The 20,391-nt window shown below is 35.7% G+C and overlaps 1 protein-coding gene and 1 non-coding gene across 2 annotated transcripts; both read left to right on the top strand.

Annotated features, from left to right (window-relative positions):
* Nucleotides 1-7,566: 7,566 nt before the first annotated feature.
* LOC127743441 (small nucleolar RNA R71) lies at nt 7,567-7,674 on the top strand. Its single transcript, XR_008004833.1, has one exon. It is a non-coding gene; the product is annotated as a small nucleolar RNA R71 (small nucleolar RNA).
* A 10,310-nt stretch (nt 7,675-17,984) lies between these two features.
* Nucleotides 17,985-19,802, top strand: LOC107469200 (protein INCREASED RESISTANCE TO MYZUS PERSICAE 1). The gene is made up of 2 exons (XM_016088578.3): nt 17,985-18,581; nt 19,241-19,802. The coding sequence occupies exons 1-2, from the start codon at nt 18,265-18,267 to the stop codon at nt 19,446-19,448; spliced, it is 525 nt and encodes a 174-aa protein (XP_015944064.1). The 5' UTR covers nt 17,985-18,264; the 3' UTR covers nt 19,449-19,802.
* Nucleotides 19,803-20,391: the final 589 nt, after the last annotated feature.

Here is a 20,391-nt window from a genome sequence, read left to right as displayed (position 1 = left end):
CTCTCACCGAGCCTGTTAATTCTATTCCACTTGTGTAGGTAAGATTTCGAATTTTCCCTTTCTTACTGCTGCCCTAACAATTTCTAGTTTGGTGGGTGTTGGCCTTGAGAAAAATTTGTGTTTTGGTTATTTAGGTGCTAATCATTAGTAAGAAAATGTTGGGTTCTATCCCAAATTTCAGTGAATAAGGTAAGGTTTCTTAAGAATCCTTGTAAATTGATTAATTATGAGTGTTAGGTCTTGATTTATATGAAATGTATGATGTTAGTTTGAATATTGGAGTTTGTTGGAATTGCTTTGGACATTTGGGAGCCTTTGGAATTGAGTTGGTAGCTTGTTGGTGAATTGAAGCTTGTTGAAGTTCAATTTTGGGTTTTTGGCATATTGAAAATCGGTCAAGGTATGGTTTTGATTTTTTCTATGTAATATATAATATTTCTGGACACTTAGGCTAGTGATCCATAGGATAGGTTTGGATTGATATGGTTGTTGAATTTGGTTGGTTGATGATGTATTATGAATTGATGTGGTTGATGTTGTTAAATAATATTGCTGATGTATGATGTATGATGAATTTGGATGAGTAATATTATTGATGTTGTCAAATAATGTTGATTATTGATATTGAGAATGAATGAGGTTGATGTTGAAGATTGATAGTGATATAGTGTTGTTGATGAGTTTATTGGATGAGAAGGGGTTTAGTGTGAAATTATAGATAATTGGGAGTTGATAATTATATGATATGAGTAGTGGATTATGATACAAATGGTAAAAATCTGATGTGGGATGGAGTTGATATGGTTTTGGTTGTCAAATTAGAAAATTAAGAACCTTGTGAAATTTTGGTAAAAATGGATTTTTGGTGAACTTTGACGGATCATAACTTGAGTCTCAGTTTTCAAAATTTGTTGAAATTTGCTTTAAATTAAAGTTCACTGAAAATCTTTAAATAGATATAAAGTTTGTAGGAAATGAATTTTTGTAGAGAAAGTTATGATCATTCAAAGTTTAGTATCAAAATCTGAATTCTGTGCATGCTGCAGAATTTGTGATTTCTGGTTTGTGTGCGCACACACAGCCTTGTGTGCACGCACAACCCTGTGAGTTTCTGAACCTGTGCGCTCGTATATACAGGGGAAGAATTGCTATTGAGAGCACTAGCACGACCTATGCGCACACACAACCAACGAAGTTTTGCAAGCTGTGCGCACACGTTGGAAGGTGCATTTTGTTGAGGGCGTTTGCACGCCTTGTGCGAGCGAACAGAATTGAAAAATTTTACACTTGTGCATACGCACACCTCTATGCGTACGCACACATTTTTAAAATCCTCCTGGGCGTGCGCACGCACACCCCTATGCGTACACACATGCCCTGTTTTTCAACTAAAATCTTGTTTTTAACTATTTCGCCTTCCTAGCAAGCTTGTAAACTTCTGTGACACCTATTTAAGACTTTTTGGCTTGTTTTTGGATGTTAAAACATAGAGAATGTCTTGGGTGGAATTATTTGGTATTACCTTGAAAAGTTAGAGAACAGAGGCTTAAGTTTCTGGTGTACTGAGGATGGGTTTGGTGGAGTGAGAAAGAAGAATAGTATATTAATTAAGAAACTGACAAACTAATGAGTTCGGAATGGAAATTATGAATTGACAGTGGTTGAGATTAGTCGAGGACCCAGAGTTGTAATGATGAATCATTGATATATTGAAATAATGAATTTTTGAAATAACCACTGCTGTAACATTTTTAAATTGAGATTGTTGAGACGCTATGGGTCTGGCAGGGACGGTGGTTGGATCCCGCCTGCGGCGGCGGCATAAGGGCGGTGGTTCATCCCGCTTGCATTGAGATGTGAGGTCCGTGGCAAGAGTATCCTGCTCGCATCCCTTCAGATCACTAGAGTGTGCAGGCACAAAATCCTGGACGGTGTTCTGAGCACCATATCTCGGGGGTTTCCATTATGATTTCGAAGGGCGACATCTCCATGGTGATGTATCGGGTTGGCAGTTTGGTGCACAAAATTGTGATCTCAATGGCGCCAACAGCTTCGTACGCACAATTGTAATATCACTCTTCTTCACAACTTCGCACAACTAACCAGCAAGTGCACTGGGTCGTCCAAGTAATAAACCTTACGTGAGTAATGGTCGATCCCACAGAGATTGTCGGCTTGAAGCAAGCTATGGTCACCTTGTAAATCTCAGTCAGGCAGATTCAAATGGGTTATGGAGTTTTGATAATTAAAAGATAAATGAAACATAAAATAAAGATAGAGATACTTATGTAATTCATTGGTGGGAATTTCAGATAAGTGTATGGAGATGCCTCATTCCTTTTGAATCTCTGCTTTCCTACTGCCTTCATCCAATCCTTTATACTCCTTTCTATGGCAAGTTGTATGTAGAGTGTCACCGTTGTCAATGACTACTTCCCATCCTCTCAGTGAAAAAGGTCCTCTACGGTTTTCTGCATGGCTAATCAGCTGTTGGTTCTCGATCGTGTGGGAATAGGATTTACTATCCTTTTGCGTCTGTTACCACACCTTACAGTCGCGAGTTTGAAGCTCGTCACAGTCATCCCATCCTGGATCCTACTCAGAATACCACAGACAAGGTTTAGACTTTTCGGATCTCAAGAATGCTGCCAATGGATTCTAACTTATACCACGAAGACTCTGATCTCACGGAATGGAAGGCTCGGTTGTCAGGCGAGGCAACCATGCGTCGTGGACCAGGAATCCAAGAGATACACACTCTAGCTTTCGTAGGTAGAACGGAAGTGTTTGTCAGGCACGCGTTCATAAGTGAGAATGGTGATGAGTGTCACGGATCATCACATTCATAAGGTTGAAGTGCAAATGGATATCTTAGAATAATAATAAGCATGAATTGAATAGAAAACAGTAGTAATTGCATTAATACTCGAAGAACAGCAGAGCTCCACACCCTTAATCTATGGTGTATAGAAACTCCACCGTTGAAAATACATAAGAACAAGGTCTAGGCATGGCCGAATGGCCAGCCTCCCCAAATGACATATGAATTTGAAAATAGGGAAAAAGACCCCTAGTACAATAGTAAAAAGTTCTATTTATACTAAACTAGTTACTAGGGTTACATAATTAAGTAAATGATGCAGAAATCCACTTTCGGGCCCACTTGGTGTGTGCTTGGGTTGAGAATTGAAGCTTTCACATGTAGAAATCTTCCTTGGAGTTGAACGCCAGTTTGTAACTTGTTTCTGGCGTTTAACGCCAGAATAGGGCAGAAAGCTGGCGTTAAACGCCAGTTTGCATCATCTAAACTCGAGCAAAGTATGAACTATTATATATTGCTGAAAAGCCCTGGATGTCTACTTTCCAACGCAATTGAGAGCGCGCCATTGGGACTTATGTAGCTCCAAAAATTTCATTTCGAGTACAGGGAGGTCAGAATCCAATAACATCAGCAGTCCTTTGTCAGCCTCTGAATCAGATTTTTGCTCAGGTCCCTCTATTTCAGCTAGAAAATACCTGAAATCACAAAAAAACACACAAACTCATAGTAAAGTCCAGAAATGTGAATTTTGCTTAAAAACTAATAAAAATATACTAAAAACTAATTAAAACATACTAAAAACTATGTACAAACAATGCCAAAAAGCGTATAAATTATCCGCTCATCACAACACCAATCTTAAATTGTTGCTTGTCCCCAAGCAACTGAAAACAAAATAGGATAAAAAGAAGAGAATATACAATGAATCCCACAATATCAATGAAACTTAGTCTCAATTAGATGAGCGGGGCTAGTAGCTATTTGCCTCTGAACAGTTTTGGCATCTCACTTTATCCTTTAAAATTCAGAATGATTGGCATCTATAGGAACTCAGAATTTCAGATAGTGTTATTGATTCTCCTAGTTCAGTATGTTGATTCTTGAACACAATTATCTTATGAGTCTTGGCCGTGGCCCTAAGCACTTTGTTTTCCAGTATTACCACAGGATACATAAATGCCACAGACACATAACTGGGTGAACCTTTTCAGATTGTGACTCAGCTTTGCTAAAGTCCCCAGTTAGAAGTGTCCAGAGTTCTTAAGCACACTCTTTTTGCTTTGGATCACGACTTTAACCACTCAGTCTCAAGTTTTTCACTTGGACCTTCATGACACAAGCACATGGTTAGGGACAGCTTGATTTAGCCGCTTAGGCTTGGATTTTATTTCCTTGGGACCTGTTATCCATTAATGCTCAAAGCCTTGGATCCTTTTTACCCTTGCCTTTTGGTTTAAAGGGCTATTGGCTTTTTCTGCTTGCTTTTTCTTTTTCTTTCTTTTTTTTCGCAAATTTTTTTGCTACTTTTTTTCTTTTTCACTATTTTTTCTTACTTCAAGAATCAATTTCATGATTTTTCAGATTATCAATAACATTTCTCTTTGTTCATCATTCTCTCAAGAGCCAACAATTTTAACATTCATAAACAACAAGATAAAAAATATGCACGGTTCAAGCATTCATTCAGAAAACAAAAAGTATTGCCACCACATCAAAATAATTAAACTAATTTCAAGATAAAATTTGAAATCCAAGTACTTCTTGTTCTTTTGTATATTAAGCACATTTTTCATTTAAGAGAGGAGAATGATTCTTGGAATTATTCATAGCTTTAAGACATAGACACTAGACACTAATGATCATGTAATGAAAACACAAACATAAACAAACATGAAGCTCAAAAACCGAAAACAGAAAATAAATAGACAAGGAGATTAAGGAATGAGTCCACCTTAGTGTAGGTGGCATCTTCCTCTTGAAAATTCAATGGAATGCCTGAGCTCCTCTATGTCTCTTCCTTACCTTTGTTGCTTCATCCCTAGTGATTTTGGTGCTCCTATCCTTAGTTGTTCCCAATAGTTGTGTGGAGGAAAATGTATCCCTTGAGACATCTCAGGGATTTCTTGACTTGTTGAGGTCCATGAGTGGGCTCTCTTGTTTGCTCCATCCTTTTCTTAGTGATGGGCTTGTCCTCTTCAACGAGGATGTCTTCCTCTATGACAATTCCAGCTGAATTGCATAAGGATCACCTTTTTCTTGACCACAACATCATAGAAGTGATCTTGATGGACTTTTGAGATGAATCTTTCCATCTCCCATGACTCGGAGGTGGAAGCTTTTGCCTTCCCTTTCCTCTTTCTAGAGGTTTCTCCGGCCTTAGGTGCCATAAATGGTTATGGAAAAATAAAAAGCAATGCTTTTACCACACAAAACTTAAAAGGTTTGCTCGTCCTCGAGCAAAAGAAGAAAGAAAGAAGCGGAAGAAGAAGAGAATGGAGGAGATGGAGGGAGAGAGTGAAAGGTGGGGATCCTGTGGAGTTCACAAATTCTGAGGGGTCAAGGATTTATCATTCCTACTCCTTTTAGGCATGTAAACGCCCTTACAGTGCAATCCTGGCGTTTAACGCCAGATTGCTGCTTGTTTCTGGCGTTAAACGCCAACTTCTATTCCTTTCCTGGCATTAAACACCAGGTTGTAACCTGTTTCTGGTGTTTAACGCCAGATTGTTGCTTCTTTCTGGCGTTTAAAGCCAGTCTGGTGCTTAGTTCTGGCGTTTAACGCCCAGAATGGTGCCAGACTGGGCGTTAAACGCCCGTTCTGCTACCCATACTGGCATTTAAACGCCAGTAAGTTCTTCCTCTAGGGTGTGCTATTTTTAATACTATTTTTTATTTTTCTTGAATTTTTGCAATTTATTTTTGTGACTCCACATGATCATCAACCTAAAAAAAAGAAAATAACATGAAATAACATAGATAAATAAAAATTGGGTTGCCTCCCAATAAGCGCTTCTTTAATGTCAATAGCTTGACATTGGGCTCTCATGGAGCCTCACAGATATTCAGAGCATTGTTGGGACCTCCCAACACCAAACTTAGAGTTTGAATGTGGGGGTTCAACACCAAACTTAGAGTTTGGTTGTGGCCTCCCAACACCAAACTTAGAGTTTGGCTGTGGGGGCTTTGTTTGACTCTGTATTAAGAGAAGCTTTTCATGCTTCCTCTCCATGGTTGCAGAGGGAGATCCTTGAGTTTTGAACACAAGGTAATCCTTATTCAATTGAAGGACCAACTCTCCTCTGTCCACATCAATCACAGCTTTTGCTGTGGCTAGGAAGGGTCTTCCAAGGATGATGGATTCATCCTCATCCCTCCCAGTGTCTAGGATTATAAAATCAGCAGGGATGTAAAGGCCTTTGACCTTTACTAGCACGTCCTCTACCTGTCCATAAGCTTTTTTCATGGATTTGTTTGTCATATCTAATGAGAATGTGGTAGCCTATACCTCAAAGATTCCCAGTTTCTCCATTATAGAGAGTGCCATTAAGTTTATGCCTGACCCCAGGTCACACAAAGCCTTCTCAAAGGTCATGGTGTCTATGATACAGGGAATTAGGAATTTACCAGGATCCTATTTCTTTTGAGATAAAGTGTGCTGAACCCAGGTATTCAGTTCATTAATGAGCAACGGAGGCTCATCCTCCCAAGTCTCATTACCAAATAGCTTGGCATTCAGCTTCATGATTGCTCCTAAATACTGGGAAACTTGCCCTTCAACAATATTTTCATCTTCTTCAGAAGATGAATAGTCATCAGAGCTCATGAATGGTAAAAGGAGGCTTAATGGAATCTCTATGGTCCCTAGGTGAGCCTCAGATTCCTTAGATTCCTCAATTGGAAACTCCTTTTTTGTCCAGAGGACGTCCTAAGAGGTCTTCCTCACTGGGATTCACGTCTTTTCCACTCTCTCCAGGTTTGGCCATGTTGCTCACAGTTATGGCCTTGCACTCTCTTTTGGGATTCTCTTCTGTATTGCTTGGGAGAGTACTAGGAGGAGTTTCAGTGACTCTTTTACTCAGCTGGCCCACTTGTGCCTCCAAATTTCTAATGGAGGACCTTGTTTCATTCATGAAAGTTAGAATGGCCTTAGATAGATCAGAGACTATGTTTGCTAAGCTAGAGGGACTCTGCTCAGAATTCTCTGTCTGTTACTGAGAAGATGATGGAAAAGGTTTGCTGTTGCTAAACTTGTTTCTTCTACCATTATTAAAGCCTTGTTGAGGCTTTTGTTGATCCTTCTATGAGAAATTTGGATGATTTCTCCATGAGGGATTATAGGTATTTCCATAGGCTACACCCATATAATTCACCTCTGCCATTGCAGGGTTCTCAACATCATAGGCTTCTTCTTTAGGAGATGCCTCTTTAGTATTGTTGGATGTATTTTGCAATCCATTCAGACTCTGAGAAATCATGTTGACTTGCTAAGTCAACATTTTGTTCTGAGCCAATATGGCATTCAGAGCATCAATTTCAAAAACTCCCTTCCTCTGAGGCGTCCCATTACTCACAGGATTCCTTTCAGAAGTGTATATGAACTGGTTATTTGCAACCATGTCAATGAGTTCTTGAGCTTCTGCAGGTGTTTTCTTTAGGTGAATAGATCCACCTACTGAATGGTCCAATGACATCTTAGACAATTCAGATAGACCATCATAGAATATATCCAAGATGGTCCATTCTGAAAGCATGTCAGAAGGACACTTTTTGGTCAGTTTCTTGTATCTCTCCCAAGCTTCATAGAGGGATTCACATTCTTTCTGTCTGAAGGTTTGAACATCCACTCTAAGCTTGCTAAGCTTTTGAGGAGGAAAGAACTTGGCTAAGAAAGTCGTGACCAGCTTATCCCAAGAGTTCAGGCTATCTTTAGGTTGAGAGTCCAACCATACTCTAGCTCTGTCTCTTACAGCAAAAGGGAAAAGCATAAGTCTGTAGACCTCAGGATCAACCACATTGGTCTTAACAATATCATAGATCTGCAAGAATTCAGTTAAGAATTGAAAAGGATCTTCTGATGGAAGTCCATAAAACTTGCAATTCTGTTGCATCAGAGAAACTAATTGAGGCTTTAGCTCAAAATTATTTCCTCCAATGGCAGGGATTGAGATGCTTCTTCCATGTAAGTTGGAATTTGGTGCAGTAAAGTCACCAAGCATCTTCCTTGCATTGTTGTTGGGTTCGGCCATGTCTCCTTCTTTTTCGAGATTTTCTGTAAGGTTCTCTTTAGAGTGTTGTGTTTTAGCTGCTCTTAGCTTCCTCTTCAGAGTCCTTTCAGGTTCAGGATCTGCTTCAACAAGAATGTCCTTGTCCTTGCTCCTACTCATATGAATAAGAAGAGAATAGAAAAGAAGAGAAATTCTCTATGTCACAGTATAGAGATTCCTTCATGTGAGTAGAAAAAAAGTGTTAGTAGATAAATAAATAAATAGAAGGAGATGAGAGAGAAAGAGAGAGAGAGAGAGAGAGAGAGAGAGAGAGAGAGAATTTGAATATTAAAAGAAGTGAGAGGAGAAATATTTTTGTTTTTATTTTATTTATGATGTTAGTTTCAAAAATTAGGAGAAGAAATAAAATTAAAATTAAAATCTAAAACAATTAGTTAATTAAAAAGAATTTTGAAAAAGGTGAGGAATTTTCGAAAATTAGAGAGAGAAAAGTAGTTAGGTGGTTTTGAAAAAGATAAGAAATAGTAAAACAAACAAAAAAAGTCAATTAGTTAGTTGAAAAATATTTGAAAATCAATTTTGAAAAGATAGGAAGTTAGAAAAGATTTTAAAATTGATTTTGAAAAAGATATGATTTGAAAAAGATATGTTTAAAAAGATATTTTGAAAAGGATTTGAAAAGAAAATTAAAAAGATTTAATTTTTAAAATTAAAATTGATTACTTGACTAACAAGAAACTAAAAGATATGATTCTAGAATTTAAAGATTGAACCTTTCTTAACAAGAAAGTAACAAACTTTAAATTTTTGAATCAATCACATTAATTGTTAGTAAAGTTTTCGAAAATTATGAAGTAAAGATAAGAAAAAGATTCTGAAAATCAATTTTAATAAATTTTCGAAAATATAAAAGAAAAATGAAAAAGATTTGATTTTTGAAAAAATTTTGAAAAGATAAGATTTTTAAAATTGAAATCTTGACTTAACTACCAAAAAACAACTTATTTTAAAAAAATTTGACTAAGTCAACCCAAAGATTTCGAAATTTATGAGAGAAATAAGGAAAAGATATTTTTTTTGAATTTTTAATGATGAGAGTGAAAAACATAAATATGACCCAAAACATGAAAATTTTGGATCAAAACCAATGATGCATGCAGGAACACTATGAATGTCAAGATGAATACCAAGAACTCTTTGAAGATCAAGATGAACATCAAGACTTATTTTTGAAAAAATTTTCAAGAAAAGAAAAACATGCAAGACACCAAACTTAGAAATTTTTAATGCTTAGATACTAATAATTCAAAAATGCACATGAAAAATAAGAAAAGACACAAAACAAGAAAATATGAAGATCAAACAAGAAGACTTGTCAAGAACAACTTGAAGATCATGAAGAATGCAATGCATGAATTTTTCAAAAAATTTTTAGAAAAAATAAAAAAAATACAATTGACACCAAACTTAAAAATTGACTCTAGACTCAAACAAGAAACACAAAATATTTTTGATTTTATGATTTTATTAAAAAAATTTTTGGATTTTTCGAAAATTATTTTTAGAAAAACGAAAAAGAAGAAAAATTTGGAAAGATTTTTGAAAACTTTTTGAAAATAAAATAAGAAGAAAATTACCTAATCTGAGCAACAAGATAAACCGTTAATTGTCCAAACTCGAACAATTCCCAGCAACGGCGCCAAAAACTTGGTGCACGAAATTGTGATCTCAATGGCGCCAATAGCTTGGTACGCACAATTGTAATGTCACTCTTCTTCACAACTTCACACAACTAACCAGCAAGTGCACTGGGTTGTCCAAGTAATAAACCTTACGTGAGTAAGGATCGATCCCACGGAGATTGTCGGCTTGAAGCAAGCTATGGTCACCTTGTAAATCTCAGTCAGGCGGATTCAAATGGGTTATGGAGTTTTGATAATTAAAAGATAAATGAAACATAAAATAAAGATAGAGATACTTATGTAATTCATTGGTGGTAATTTCAGATAAGTGTATGGAGATGCCTCATTCCTTTTGAATCTCTGCTTTCTTACTGTCTTCGTCCAATCCTTCATACTCCTTTCTATGGCAAGCTATAGGTAGGGTGTCACCGTTGTCAATGGCTACTTCCCATCCTCTCAGTGAAAAAGGTCCTCTACGGTTTCCCGCATGGCTAATCAGATGTTGGTTCTCGATCGTGTAGAAAAAGGATTTACTATCCTTTTGTGTCTGTCACCACGCCCTACAGTCGCGAGTTTGAAACTCGTCACAGTCATCCCATCCCGGATCCTACTCGGAATACTGAGCATTGAAGCTTTCACATGTAGAGGTCTTCCTTGGAGTTGAACGCCTGTTTGTAACTTGTTTCTGGCGTTTGACTCTGCTTTGCAACTTGTTTCTGGCGTTTAACGCCAAAATATGGCAGAAAGCTGGCGTTAAACGCCAGTTTGCGTCGTCTAAAATCGGGCAAAGTATGGACTATTATATATTGCTGGAAAGCCCTGGATGTCTACTTTCTAAAAAACTTGAGAGCGCACCAGTTGGACTTCTGTAGCTCCAAAAATTCCATTTCAAGTGCAGGAAGGTCAGAATCCAACAACATCAGCAGTCCTTTGTTAGCCTCTGAATCAGATTTTTGCTCAGGTCCCTCAATTTCAGCCAGAAAATACCTGAAATCACAGAAAAACACACAAACTCATAGTAAAGTCCAGAAATGTGAATTTTGCTTAAAAACTAATAAAAATATACTGAAAACTAATTAAAACATACTAAAAACTATGTAAAAACAATGCCAAAAAGCGTATAAATTATCCGCTCATCACAGTTGAACTGCCAATGTGATATCACAGCCTATAGGACCGGCATTCATCATGTGCATCTTTTATCTGTTTGTTTGCTCTGCCGAGTTGAATTTGCTTGCCTAACTGCATAACATATCTAATTGCCTAATTGAATTACTTGTCATATATGCCTATACTTGTGTTTTACTTGCAATGATATTATCTATGTTTTCTACTGGGATTGAGGAGGTTCGGATGGTGGTGGCGATGGGATCGCCTGGAGGATAGGTTGGTGAAGGCTATGGGACAGCGGAGAGTTGTTAGTTTAGAAATTCACTAGTTAGATTACCCATTTATTATGTTAAGGTTTAATTTACTCTTTAATGTTTAGTTATGCTATAAGATGAATCTTGTGATGGATATGAAGTTCTAGGATTTCCTATGGCGTCCCGAAGTCTTATATCTTACATCACTGGGCACTGTTACCATACTGAGAACCTCCGGTTCTCATACCATATTCTGCTGTTGTTTTTTAGATGCAGGTCGCAACCTACCTCGGTGAATTGCTTTGGTGGTGACAGAGCGGAGGATCTCCATTTTGTTTTGAAGTCTTTTGATTATTTTGCTTAGTTCTCTCATCTTTTTCTATTTACTTTTGCCTAGAGGCTTATTTGGAGAGAGAGACTTATATAAGCTGTTTTTAACTTTTAGAGTTCTGTATTGTCTGTATATAGCTAGCCGACTTAAACTCAAGGAGCCGTGGCTAGATCTTTATGCTATTATACTCTTATATTTTTCTATCTTATATTTATATCTTGTGCGTTAAGTTGTAGCTTCGTGTATACGTTTTGCGCTTTTCAAATCCTTTTTCGAGCTGTATTCTTTATCGGACTTCTAGAATATATTACTTCTTTCTATATAATATGTATAAGCTTTAGAATTGTCGTAACTCTTGATTAACCTTTACTTTACGACGCGAAGTAAGAGTTAAGATAATTAAGGTGTTACAATTTTATAATTAATTTTAGGGTTTATCTTCATTAGCTTGTTCTAAACTTTCTCACTATTAGCCAATATATATAACAAATATTTTGATTCACTAACCATGTATATAATAATAGATACATATAAGCTAATGTGAAAATTAAATCCCTCATTTTGACAACCGTGCAGCTACATGGTTAGCGGCAACTTCCAGCAACGGTTGAAATAACTGCCACTAAGTATAGGATTATCGCAGCAAATTTATTTTGTAGTGATTTCAAACTATTACAATTTGAGAAATTAGAATTAATCTTTCATACATCTGAATTTTATTTAAGATTTATTGTTAAATAATAGATTGTTGCTTATATCAAGCGAAATTGGGTAATGTTATGATAAAGATAGTAGTTAGTGAAAAGTAAAGATTGCACTCTTTACAATAAAAAAAAAAATTAAAGACATCATATGCAATGTGTTGTGATAAGGATATGGATGACCATTGACCACGTATGACTTGGATGGCTTAATTTTTCTATAGTGAAGTACCATATTACCAAGGTAATTACATTTAATGAAAGAGAAAAAAGAGGACTCTTGTACATGTATAAATAGGAGGTTAAGCCTCCGTTGATTATACACACAAAAGCACACCATTCTCTCTTTTTCTTTCTCTAATTATATTTCTTTATTTTGTTTGTTACCTCTTCTTCGTTTATTTATTTAGTTATTTTATAACACGTTATCATCACGAAATTTTAGAAAGACTCCAAGTAACAAATTTTTATTATGTTGAAACTCTTTCATCTTGAATTCAATGCTCTTAATATATCTGGAAATAATTATTTATCATGGATACTAGATGTTAAAATCCATATTGATTCAATGGATCTTGGAGATACCATTAAGGCTGAAAATAATCCCAGAAGGATAAAGTCAAAGCTATGATTTTCCTTCGTCGTCATCTTGAAGTATGATTGAAAAATGAATATCATACATTAAAAGATCCTGCAGATCTGTGGAAAGACCTTGAAGAAAGGTACAATCATCGAAAGATGGTGATACTTCCTCAAGCCCGATATGTTAGAGAAAATTTTCTCGACCTTCTATGTCTCGAATGTGCTCCTGCAGCAGCAGTATCGAGAAACGGAATTTAAAAATATTCTGAGTTAATTTCTTGCTTTTTTGTTGCTGAACGCAACAATGAATGACTCTTAAGAAATCATAAAGCGCGCCCAGCTGGTGCTGCCCCATTTTCTGAAGCAAATGGGGCAAATTATAACCCTAGAAGAGGTAAATGGCAAGATTTTAATAACAAGAAAAATTATGGAAGGAAAATGAGTTATGTTCACAAGAGAGGATCTCACCAGAAGTGGGATAAAGAAAGAAACAATGGGCAAAGTAAATCAATTGAGGATAAATGCTTCCGTTGTGGTGGAAAGGGTCATTGGTCATGTACCTGTCGTATCCCAAGGCACCTAGTTGATCTTTATCAAGCATCCTTGAAAAGGGATGACAAAAGAAAGAAAACAAATTTTGTTTCAAATGATGAAAATTCCACCACTTATTATGATGTATCTAATTTCTTTAAGGATTTTGAAGGAAATTTTGGCTACTTGATCAACGATGGAATAGTTTGATATATGTATGTGTTTGTTAAGTATTCATGTGAATAATTTTACTGTGCATGTACTTCTACTCATTTTATTATTATTATCATTTGTTTTTTTTGAAGAAAAATGGCAAGAACATATTCTGAAGATATTTGCCTTGCAGATAGTGCAAGTTCACACACTATTCTTAAAAGTGATATATATTTTACCCATCTTGTGCCAAAAGTAGAATATGTTAATACTATTATTGGCTCAGGCAATGTGATAGAAGGCTCCGAAAGAGCTATAATTTTTTTCCTGGAGGAACAAAATTTATAATAAATAATGCACTATTGTCTACCAAGTCTCGAAGAAACTTGTTGCGCTTTAAAGATATTCACCGAAATGGATATCATATTGAGACTATGAAAGAGGAAAATCATGAGTACTTATGTATCACAACTCATGATTCAAATAAGAAAGTTATATTAGAAAAGTTGTCCTCACTTTCATCTGGGTTGTATTATACCAAGATTAGTGTAATTGAATCACATGCCATTGTAAACCAGAAGTTTACTAGCCCAAATGAATTCATAACTTGGCACGACCGATTGGGTCATCCAGGAACAACCATGATGAGGAGAATTATTGAAAACTCCCATGGATATTCACTAAAGAACTAGAAGATTCTTAAAACTAGTAAATTTGTTGTGTTGCATGTTCTCAAGGGAAGTTAATTTTAAGGCCATCACCAGTAAAGATTGGATTTGAGTCCCCTGAATTTCTAGAAAGGATTCAAGAAGATATATGTGAACCTATTCATCCACTATGTGGATCTTTTAGATATTTTATGGTCCTGATAGACGCATCTTCGAGATGGTCACATGTGTGCTTATTATCTTCTCGCAATCTGGCGTTTGCGAGATTACTGGCTCAAATCATTCGATTAAAAGCACAATTTCCAGAAAATCCAATCAAAGCAATTCGTCTTGATAATGCTAGTGAATTTACTTCCCAAGCTTTTGATGCTTATTGTATGGCTAATGGAATAAGTGTTGAACATCCAGTAGCTTATGTTCACACACAAAATGGGTTAGCAAAAGCACTTATTAAGCGCCTCCAATTGATTGCTAGACCCTTAGTTATGAGAACAAATCTCCCAACTTTGGTTTGGGGGCATGCTATTTTACATGCCGCAGTACTTATTCGTTTGAGGCCAACGAGTTATCATAAGTTCTCTCCTATGCAATTAACTTTTGGCCAGCAGCCAAATGTTTGGGTGTGCGATATATGTTCCCATTGCACCACCTAATCGCACCAAAATGGACCCCAAAGAAAGTTGGGGATATATGTTGGATATGATTCTCCCTCTATAGTAAGGTATCTTGAGATACAAACGGGAGATGTATTTAAAGCCCGATTTGCAGATTGTCATTTTGATGAATCAAAATTTCGAACATTAGGGGGAGAGAATAAGTTTCCTAAAAAGGAACTTAATTGGAATGCATCATCGTTGATGCATTTAGATCCTCGATCAGGGCAATGTGAACTTTTAAGTTCAAAAGATTATACATTTGCAAAGAATAGCAAATGAATTGCCTGATGCATTTTCCGATACAAAGAGGATAACGAAATCTTATATACCAATGGAAAATGTCCCCATTCAAATTGATGTCTCAGTAAGACAAGTAGCCACTGAAGCAACTTCACGCCAAAAGCGTGGCAGGGCGGAAAATGCCCCAATTCGAATTGATGTCCCAGTAGGACAAATAGCCACTGAAGCAAATACACACCAAAAGCGTGGCAGGCATGTCGGTTCCAAAGATAAAAATCCTCGAAAGAGAAAATAGGTAAATACTATTTCTATTGAAAAAGACGTTGTAGAGACACCTGCAGTTGTCCAAAATTCTGATATAGTTTTAACGCTAGAAGACGTTCAGGTACCTGAAAATTGTGAAAATGATGAGATCTCGATAAATTATGTCTTTACAGGAGAGAAATGGGACCGAAATAAGACAATTGTCAATGAATATTTGCATATAATGTGGCATTAGATATCATGCATGAAAGTAAGGATCTTGAGCCAAGATCAGTCGAAGAATGTCGACAAAGGAATGATTGGCCAAAATGGAAAGAAGCCATGAAGGCTGAATTAGACTCACTTGTAAAACGTGAAGTTTTTGGACCTGTAGTCCGTACACCTAAAGATGTAAAACCTGTTGGATACCGATGGGTATTTATGAGAAAACAAAATGAGAAAAATGAAGTTGTGCGCTACAAAGCCCGACTTGTGGCACAAGGTTTTTCACAAAGGCCAGGTATAGATTATGAAGAAACGTATTCCCCTGTAATGGATGCGATAACATTGCGTTATTTGGTCAGTTTATCTACATATCATAAACTGCATATGCATTTAATGGATGTGGTAACAGCCTATTTGTACGGCTCATTAGATCGGGATATCTATATGAAAGTCCCTAAAGGACTAAAGATATCTAAATCATCCAGTGAATATTCGCAAGGGTTATACTCAGTAAAATTGCAAAGATCTTTATATGGTCTAAAGCAATATGGACAAATGTGGTATAATCGTCTTACTAAGTATCTGGGCAAAAACGGATTCAAGAATGATGATATCTGTCTATCTGTTTTCATAAAGAAAATCGCATCTAGATTCATTATAATTGCTGTGTATGTTGATGATTTAAATATCATTGGGACTCCTGAAGAGATTCCAACAATTATAAACACTCTGAAAGAAGAGTTTGAGATGAAAGATCTTGGAAGGACTAAATTTTGTCTCGGCCTGCAGATCGAGCATACAAAAAATAGGATCTTTATTCATCAAGCGACATACACAGAGAAGATCTTGAAAAGATTTTATATGGATAAGTCACATCCTTTGAGTACCCCAATGATCGTAAGATCTTTGGATATGGAAAAGGATCAATTCCATCCTAAAGAAGAGAATGAAGATATCCTTGGTCCTGAAGTACCATATCTTAGTGCCATTGGAGCACTAATGTATCTTGCCAATAATACGCGACCTGACATATCATTCGCGGTGAATTTACTAGCAAGATATAGTTCCTTTCCAACCAGAAGACATTGGAGTGGAATCAAACAGATTTTTTGATATCTTCATGGAACGGTTGATATGGGATTGTTTTATCCCTATGGATCCAAGTCACAATTAGTTGGCTATGCAGATGCTGGATATTTATCTGACATATGGTGGTACAGCTATATCATGGAGGTCCACGAAACAGATGATAGCAACAACCTCCTCTAATCATATTGAAATACTAGCGATACATGAAGCAAGTCGCAAGTGTTTTTGGCTCAGGAGTGTGATTCAATATATTCTGTCATCATGTGGACTGATTGATCAGAAGATAGCTCCAACTGTCCTGTTTGAAGATAAAACAACATGTATTGCTCAACTTAAAGGCGGATATATCAAAAGTGATAGAACAAAGCATATTTCTCCCAAATTCTTCTTCACTCATGATCTTCAAAATTAAGGGACAATTGATGTCCAACAGATCCGCTCAAGTGACAATCTGGCAGATTTATTCACAAAGTCACTCCCAAAATCCTCCTTTGAAAGATTGGTACATGAGATTGGGATGCGCCGATTTCGAGACATTAAATGATGTCGGCAAGAGGGGGAGACTGTACTCTTTTTCCCTTGGTCAGATTTTTTTCCCATTGGGTTTTTCTTGACAAGGTTTTTAATGAGGCAGTCCTCGTCACTAAAGGATATTGTACTCTTTTTCCTTCACTAAGACTTTTTTCCATTGGGTTTTTCTTTAGTAAGGTTTTAACGAGGCAATAATCCTGAATGGTCATCCAAAGAGGAGTGTTGTGATAAGGATATGGATGACCATTGACCACGTATGACTTGGATGACTTAACTTTCCTATAGTGAAGTGCCATACTACCAAGGTAATTACATTTAATAAAAGAGAAAAAAGAGGACTCTTGTACATGTATAAATAGGCTTAACATAAATAGGAGGTTAAGCCTCCGTTGATTATACACACAAAAGCACACCATTCTCTCTTTCTCTTTCTCTAATTATATTTCTTTATTTTATTTGTTACCTCTTCCTCGTTTATTTATTTAGTTATTTTATAACACAATACACATTTCTTTCAAAAATTAACTATAATTTTCACTCTTAACCAAACATCACTGTTTAAAAAATTAAATACCTCATCCTTTAACTAGTGCTGGTCTCGGATTCGTTTCATGATAGTGGACAAAATCCTTGCCAAAAGACCTCCATTCTTTTTATAAGACAAGACTTCAGCAAATCAATAGAGAAATGTTTGATTGTTAACCAAAATAGAAATTTTAGCATTTTTCTGTGTTTAATTTTTTGTCAATCTTTACTCATTCAGTACTTTATTAATAATTGTTAGTAAAAAACAATTAATAATAATATATGTTTACAGTATTTACTCTGTATAGGAGGTAAAAGAAGCATAAAATAGAGAGTTGAGGTGTAACGGTCTCAACATCATTGAGTAATTATCTGCTCTTATAAATTGCTCCCATTATTCAGGGTTTGAGTGAAAGAAAGAAAGCAAATAATGGAGTGACGCGGGCAAGATGATGTTGACATTATAGGCCCCCGCAACCAACGGCTGAGATTTGCCCTTGAGCCTTCTTCACAAATCACAAGCACTCTGATCTGATCCCCCCACCACTCTCTCTTTTATCACCTTCCACACTCTCACTTCTCTCTCTCTCTCTCTTTCTCTCTCTCCAATGAACCTTTTTTAATTTATACACCAAAAGAAAGAGAGACAAAGAGAACTATCTATCTATAGAAGCAAACAAGCAAAGAACGAAGAAAGATGTTAGTGGGAAAGCGCGGTGGTCAAGCGGCGACGGTTATAAGGAGAACCACCAGCATGAGTGGCGGTATGGCCATCGACATAGACCGTGATGATCAGGAATTCATGATGATCATGCCACCTCATAACAACAATAGTAATGATAACACCATCCTCCACCTTCATCATCATCATCATGGTGATGTTGGTCATGGAATCATCCCTCATCATGATAATGATGATGATGTCATACAACACAACAATACTCCTCACTTTCTTCGGACTTGTGGCCTCTGTAAATCTCCTTTGACACCTGCTCAAGACATCTACATGTATAGGTATGTGTATGTATATACTACCAATTAAGTTACTATTTGTATCCACAAGTTTCAGACTTTATGCTATTTCTCAATATATATATTATCAGCAATACTGGAAAATTAACTCTATAACGGACCATTTCAGTCAATATTATAACAATTCTAATATAAAATCTATTAAAAATAAGATTTTGTTAAATTGAATTTTATATTTTTTTTAAGAAAAAATGACAATTTTTTTATCTGTGAGATGTTTAAATGATATTTTTTTTCTTTTATTCTAAAACATATATATATTTTTTTCAGTTGTGTAAGAGTTAAATAACATATATTTTAGTCTATTTTGATTAAAATTTTCTTTTAATTGAGTTTCAAATATTCTTGTTATTAATAATTTCAGATATTTTTTGTATTAAATATTGGCTACAATATTAAATATATAATGTTCACTCCCAAAACTTTCTCATATATTATTCCTGGTTATTTGTCAATAATATCCTGGACAGCTGCTTTGGTTTGTTTATTTGCGTTTCTTTAAATAAAAAATAGGAAATAGTATATCAATTAATTAATTCATGCTATTTTACTTAGCTTATGGGGATATATATATATGATATGGTTAATTAATCATATTAATTAGAAAAATTAATCAGAAAGGAGTGGATGTGTGGTTGCAGGGGGGACACGGCATTTTGCAGTTTAGAGTGTAGAGAGGAGCAAATGAAACAAGACGGTAGAAAAGAGAAGAGGAAGAATAATAATATGGTGGTGGCTTCTGCCTCTAACAAACAGGATCATCATCATCACCACCGTTCATCACCCAAAAGCGAACCCACTACTACTACTACTACTCCCGCTGCTGCTGCGGCTGCTTGCTCTACTTGATATTTATCAATCAATTATTGGTAGTATCATATTATAGTATATTTGAAGATTAATTACAAGATAGAACAAATTAAAATTTGAGGGTCATGCTATAGCTCATGCTTCATGTGCACTTTATTATTAGGACACCATTTTCCACGCTTTAATTTTGCCCCTACCCTCATATCATGTCATATATATATATATACGTTCTTCATTGTTATTAGACCTAAGCTATGGTGGATATTTTTCTAATTGTTGACTTATTAATTCTGCTGCGTGAGTGCTAAAAAGTTGTTTAAAGGGTGCGGGCTAGCTGATAATGTATTCCGGATATGTGAACCTTTGTCTTTGAAATCAATGTTTAATTATTAATCTCTCCTCCATACATGTCATTAATTAATTTAATTCTCTTCATCTATCCCATCAAAAAAAAAATTTAAGTCTCTTCATTTATATTTGTCTCTTCCACCATTCATTACTGGCGAACAAAACCGTGAACCCATCTTATTATGTTATACAGAAAGAAAAAATATTGAGTGACCAAATAATATTTTTTAATTAAGTTTAATCAAGTATTTCTAATCATATTTATTTTTTCGTTTTTTACTCACGTACTCCACATTGAATTTCTGGTATTCTTCATCTTCTCCATCTCCTTCGTTTGTTCTATATATCTTCTTCTCTTACGTCTTTCCATTCTGTTTGTTCCTTTTTTTTTCTTTCTTTTAAAAAATTATGAAAAAGTGAGAAGAATAAAGAAATGATAAAAAAAAGGAAAGAGAAAATATACATAAGAAACAAAAGAATAAGAAAAATTTGGAAATAAACACACAAATTTTTTATGTTATGTAGTTAAGAATTTATTTTGTCTGTGTAATTATTTTGTGTTCAATTTCACAAATTTGTATATTTTCTATTACTAAAGAGTATATATTTTCTGTTACTAAAATTTATGTATTTT

This window comes from Arachis duranensis, chromosome 10 (assembly GCF_000817695.3).
Source record: "Arachis duranensis cultivar V14167 chromosome 10, aradu.V14167.gnm2.J7QH, whole genome shotgun sequence".
NCBI classification, from domain to species: domain Eukaryota; kingdom Viridiplantae; phylum Streptophyta; class Magnoliopsida; order Fabales; family Fabaceae; genus Arachis; species Arachis duranensis.
Note: the sequence above shows the minus strand (reverse complement) of the source record. Positions and strands in the feature narration are given on the sequence as shown.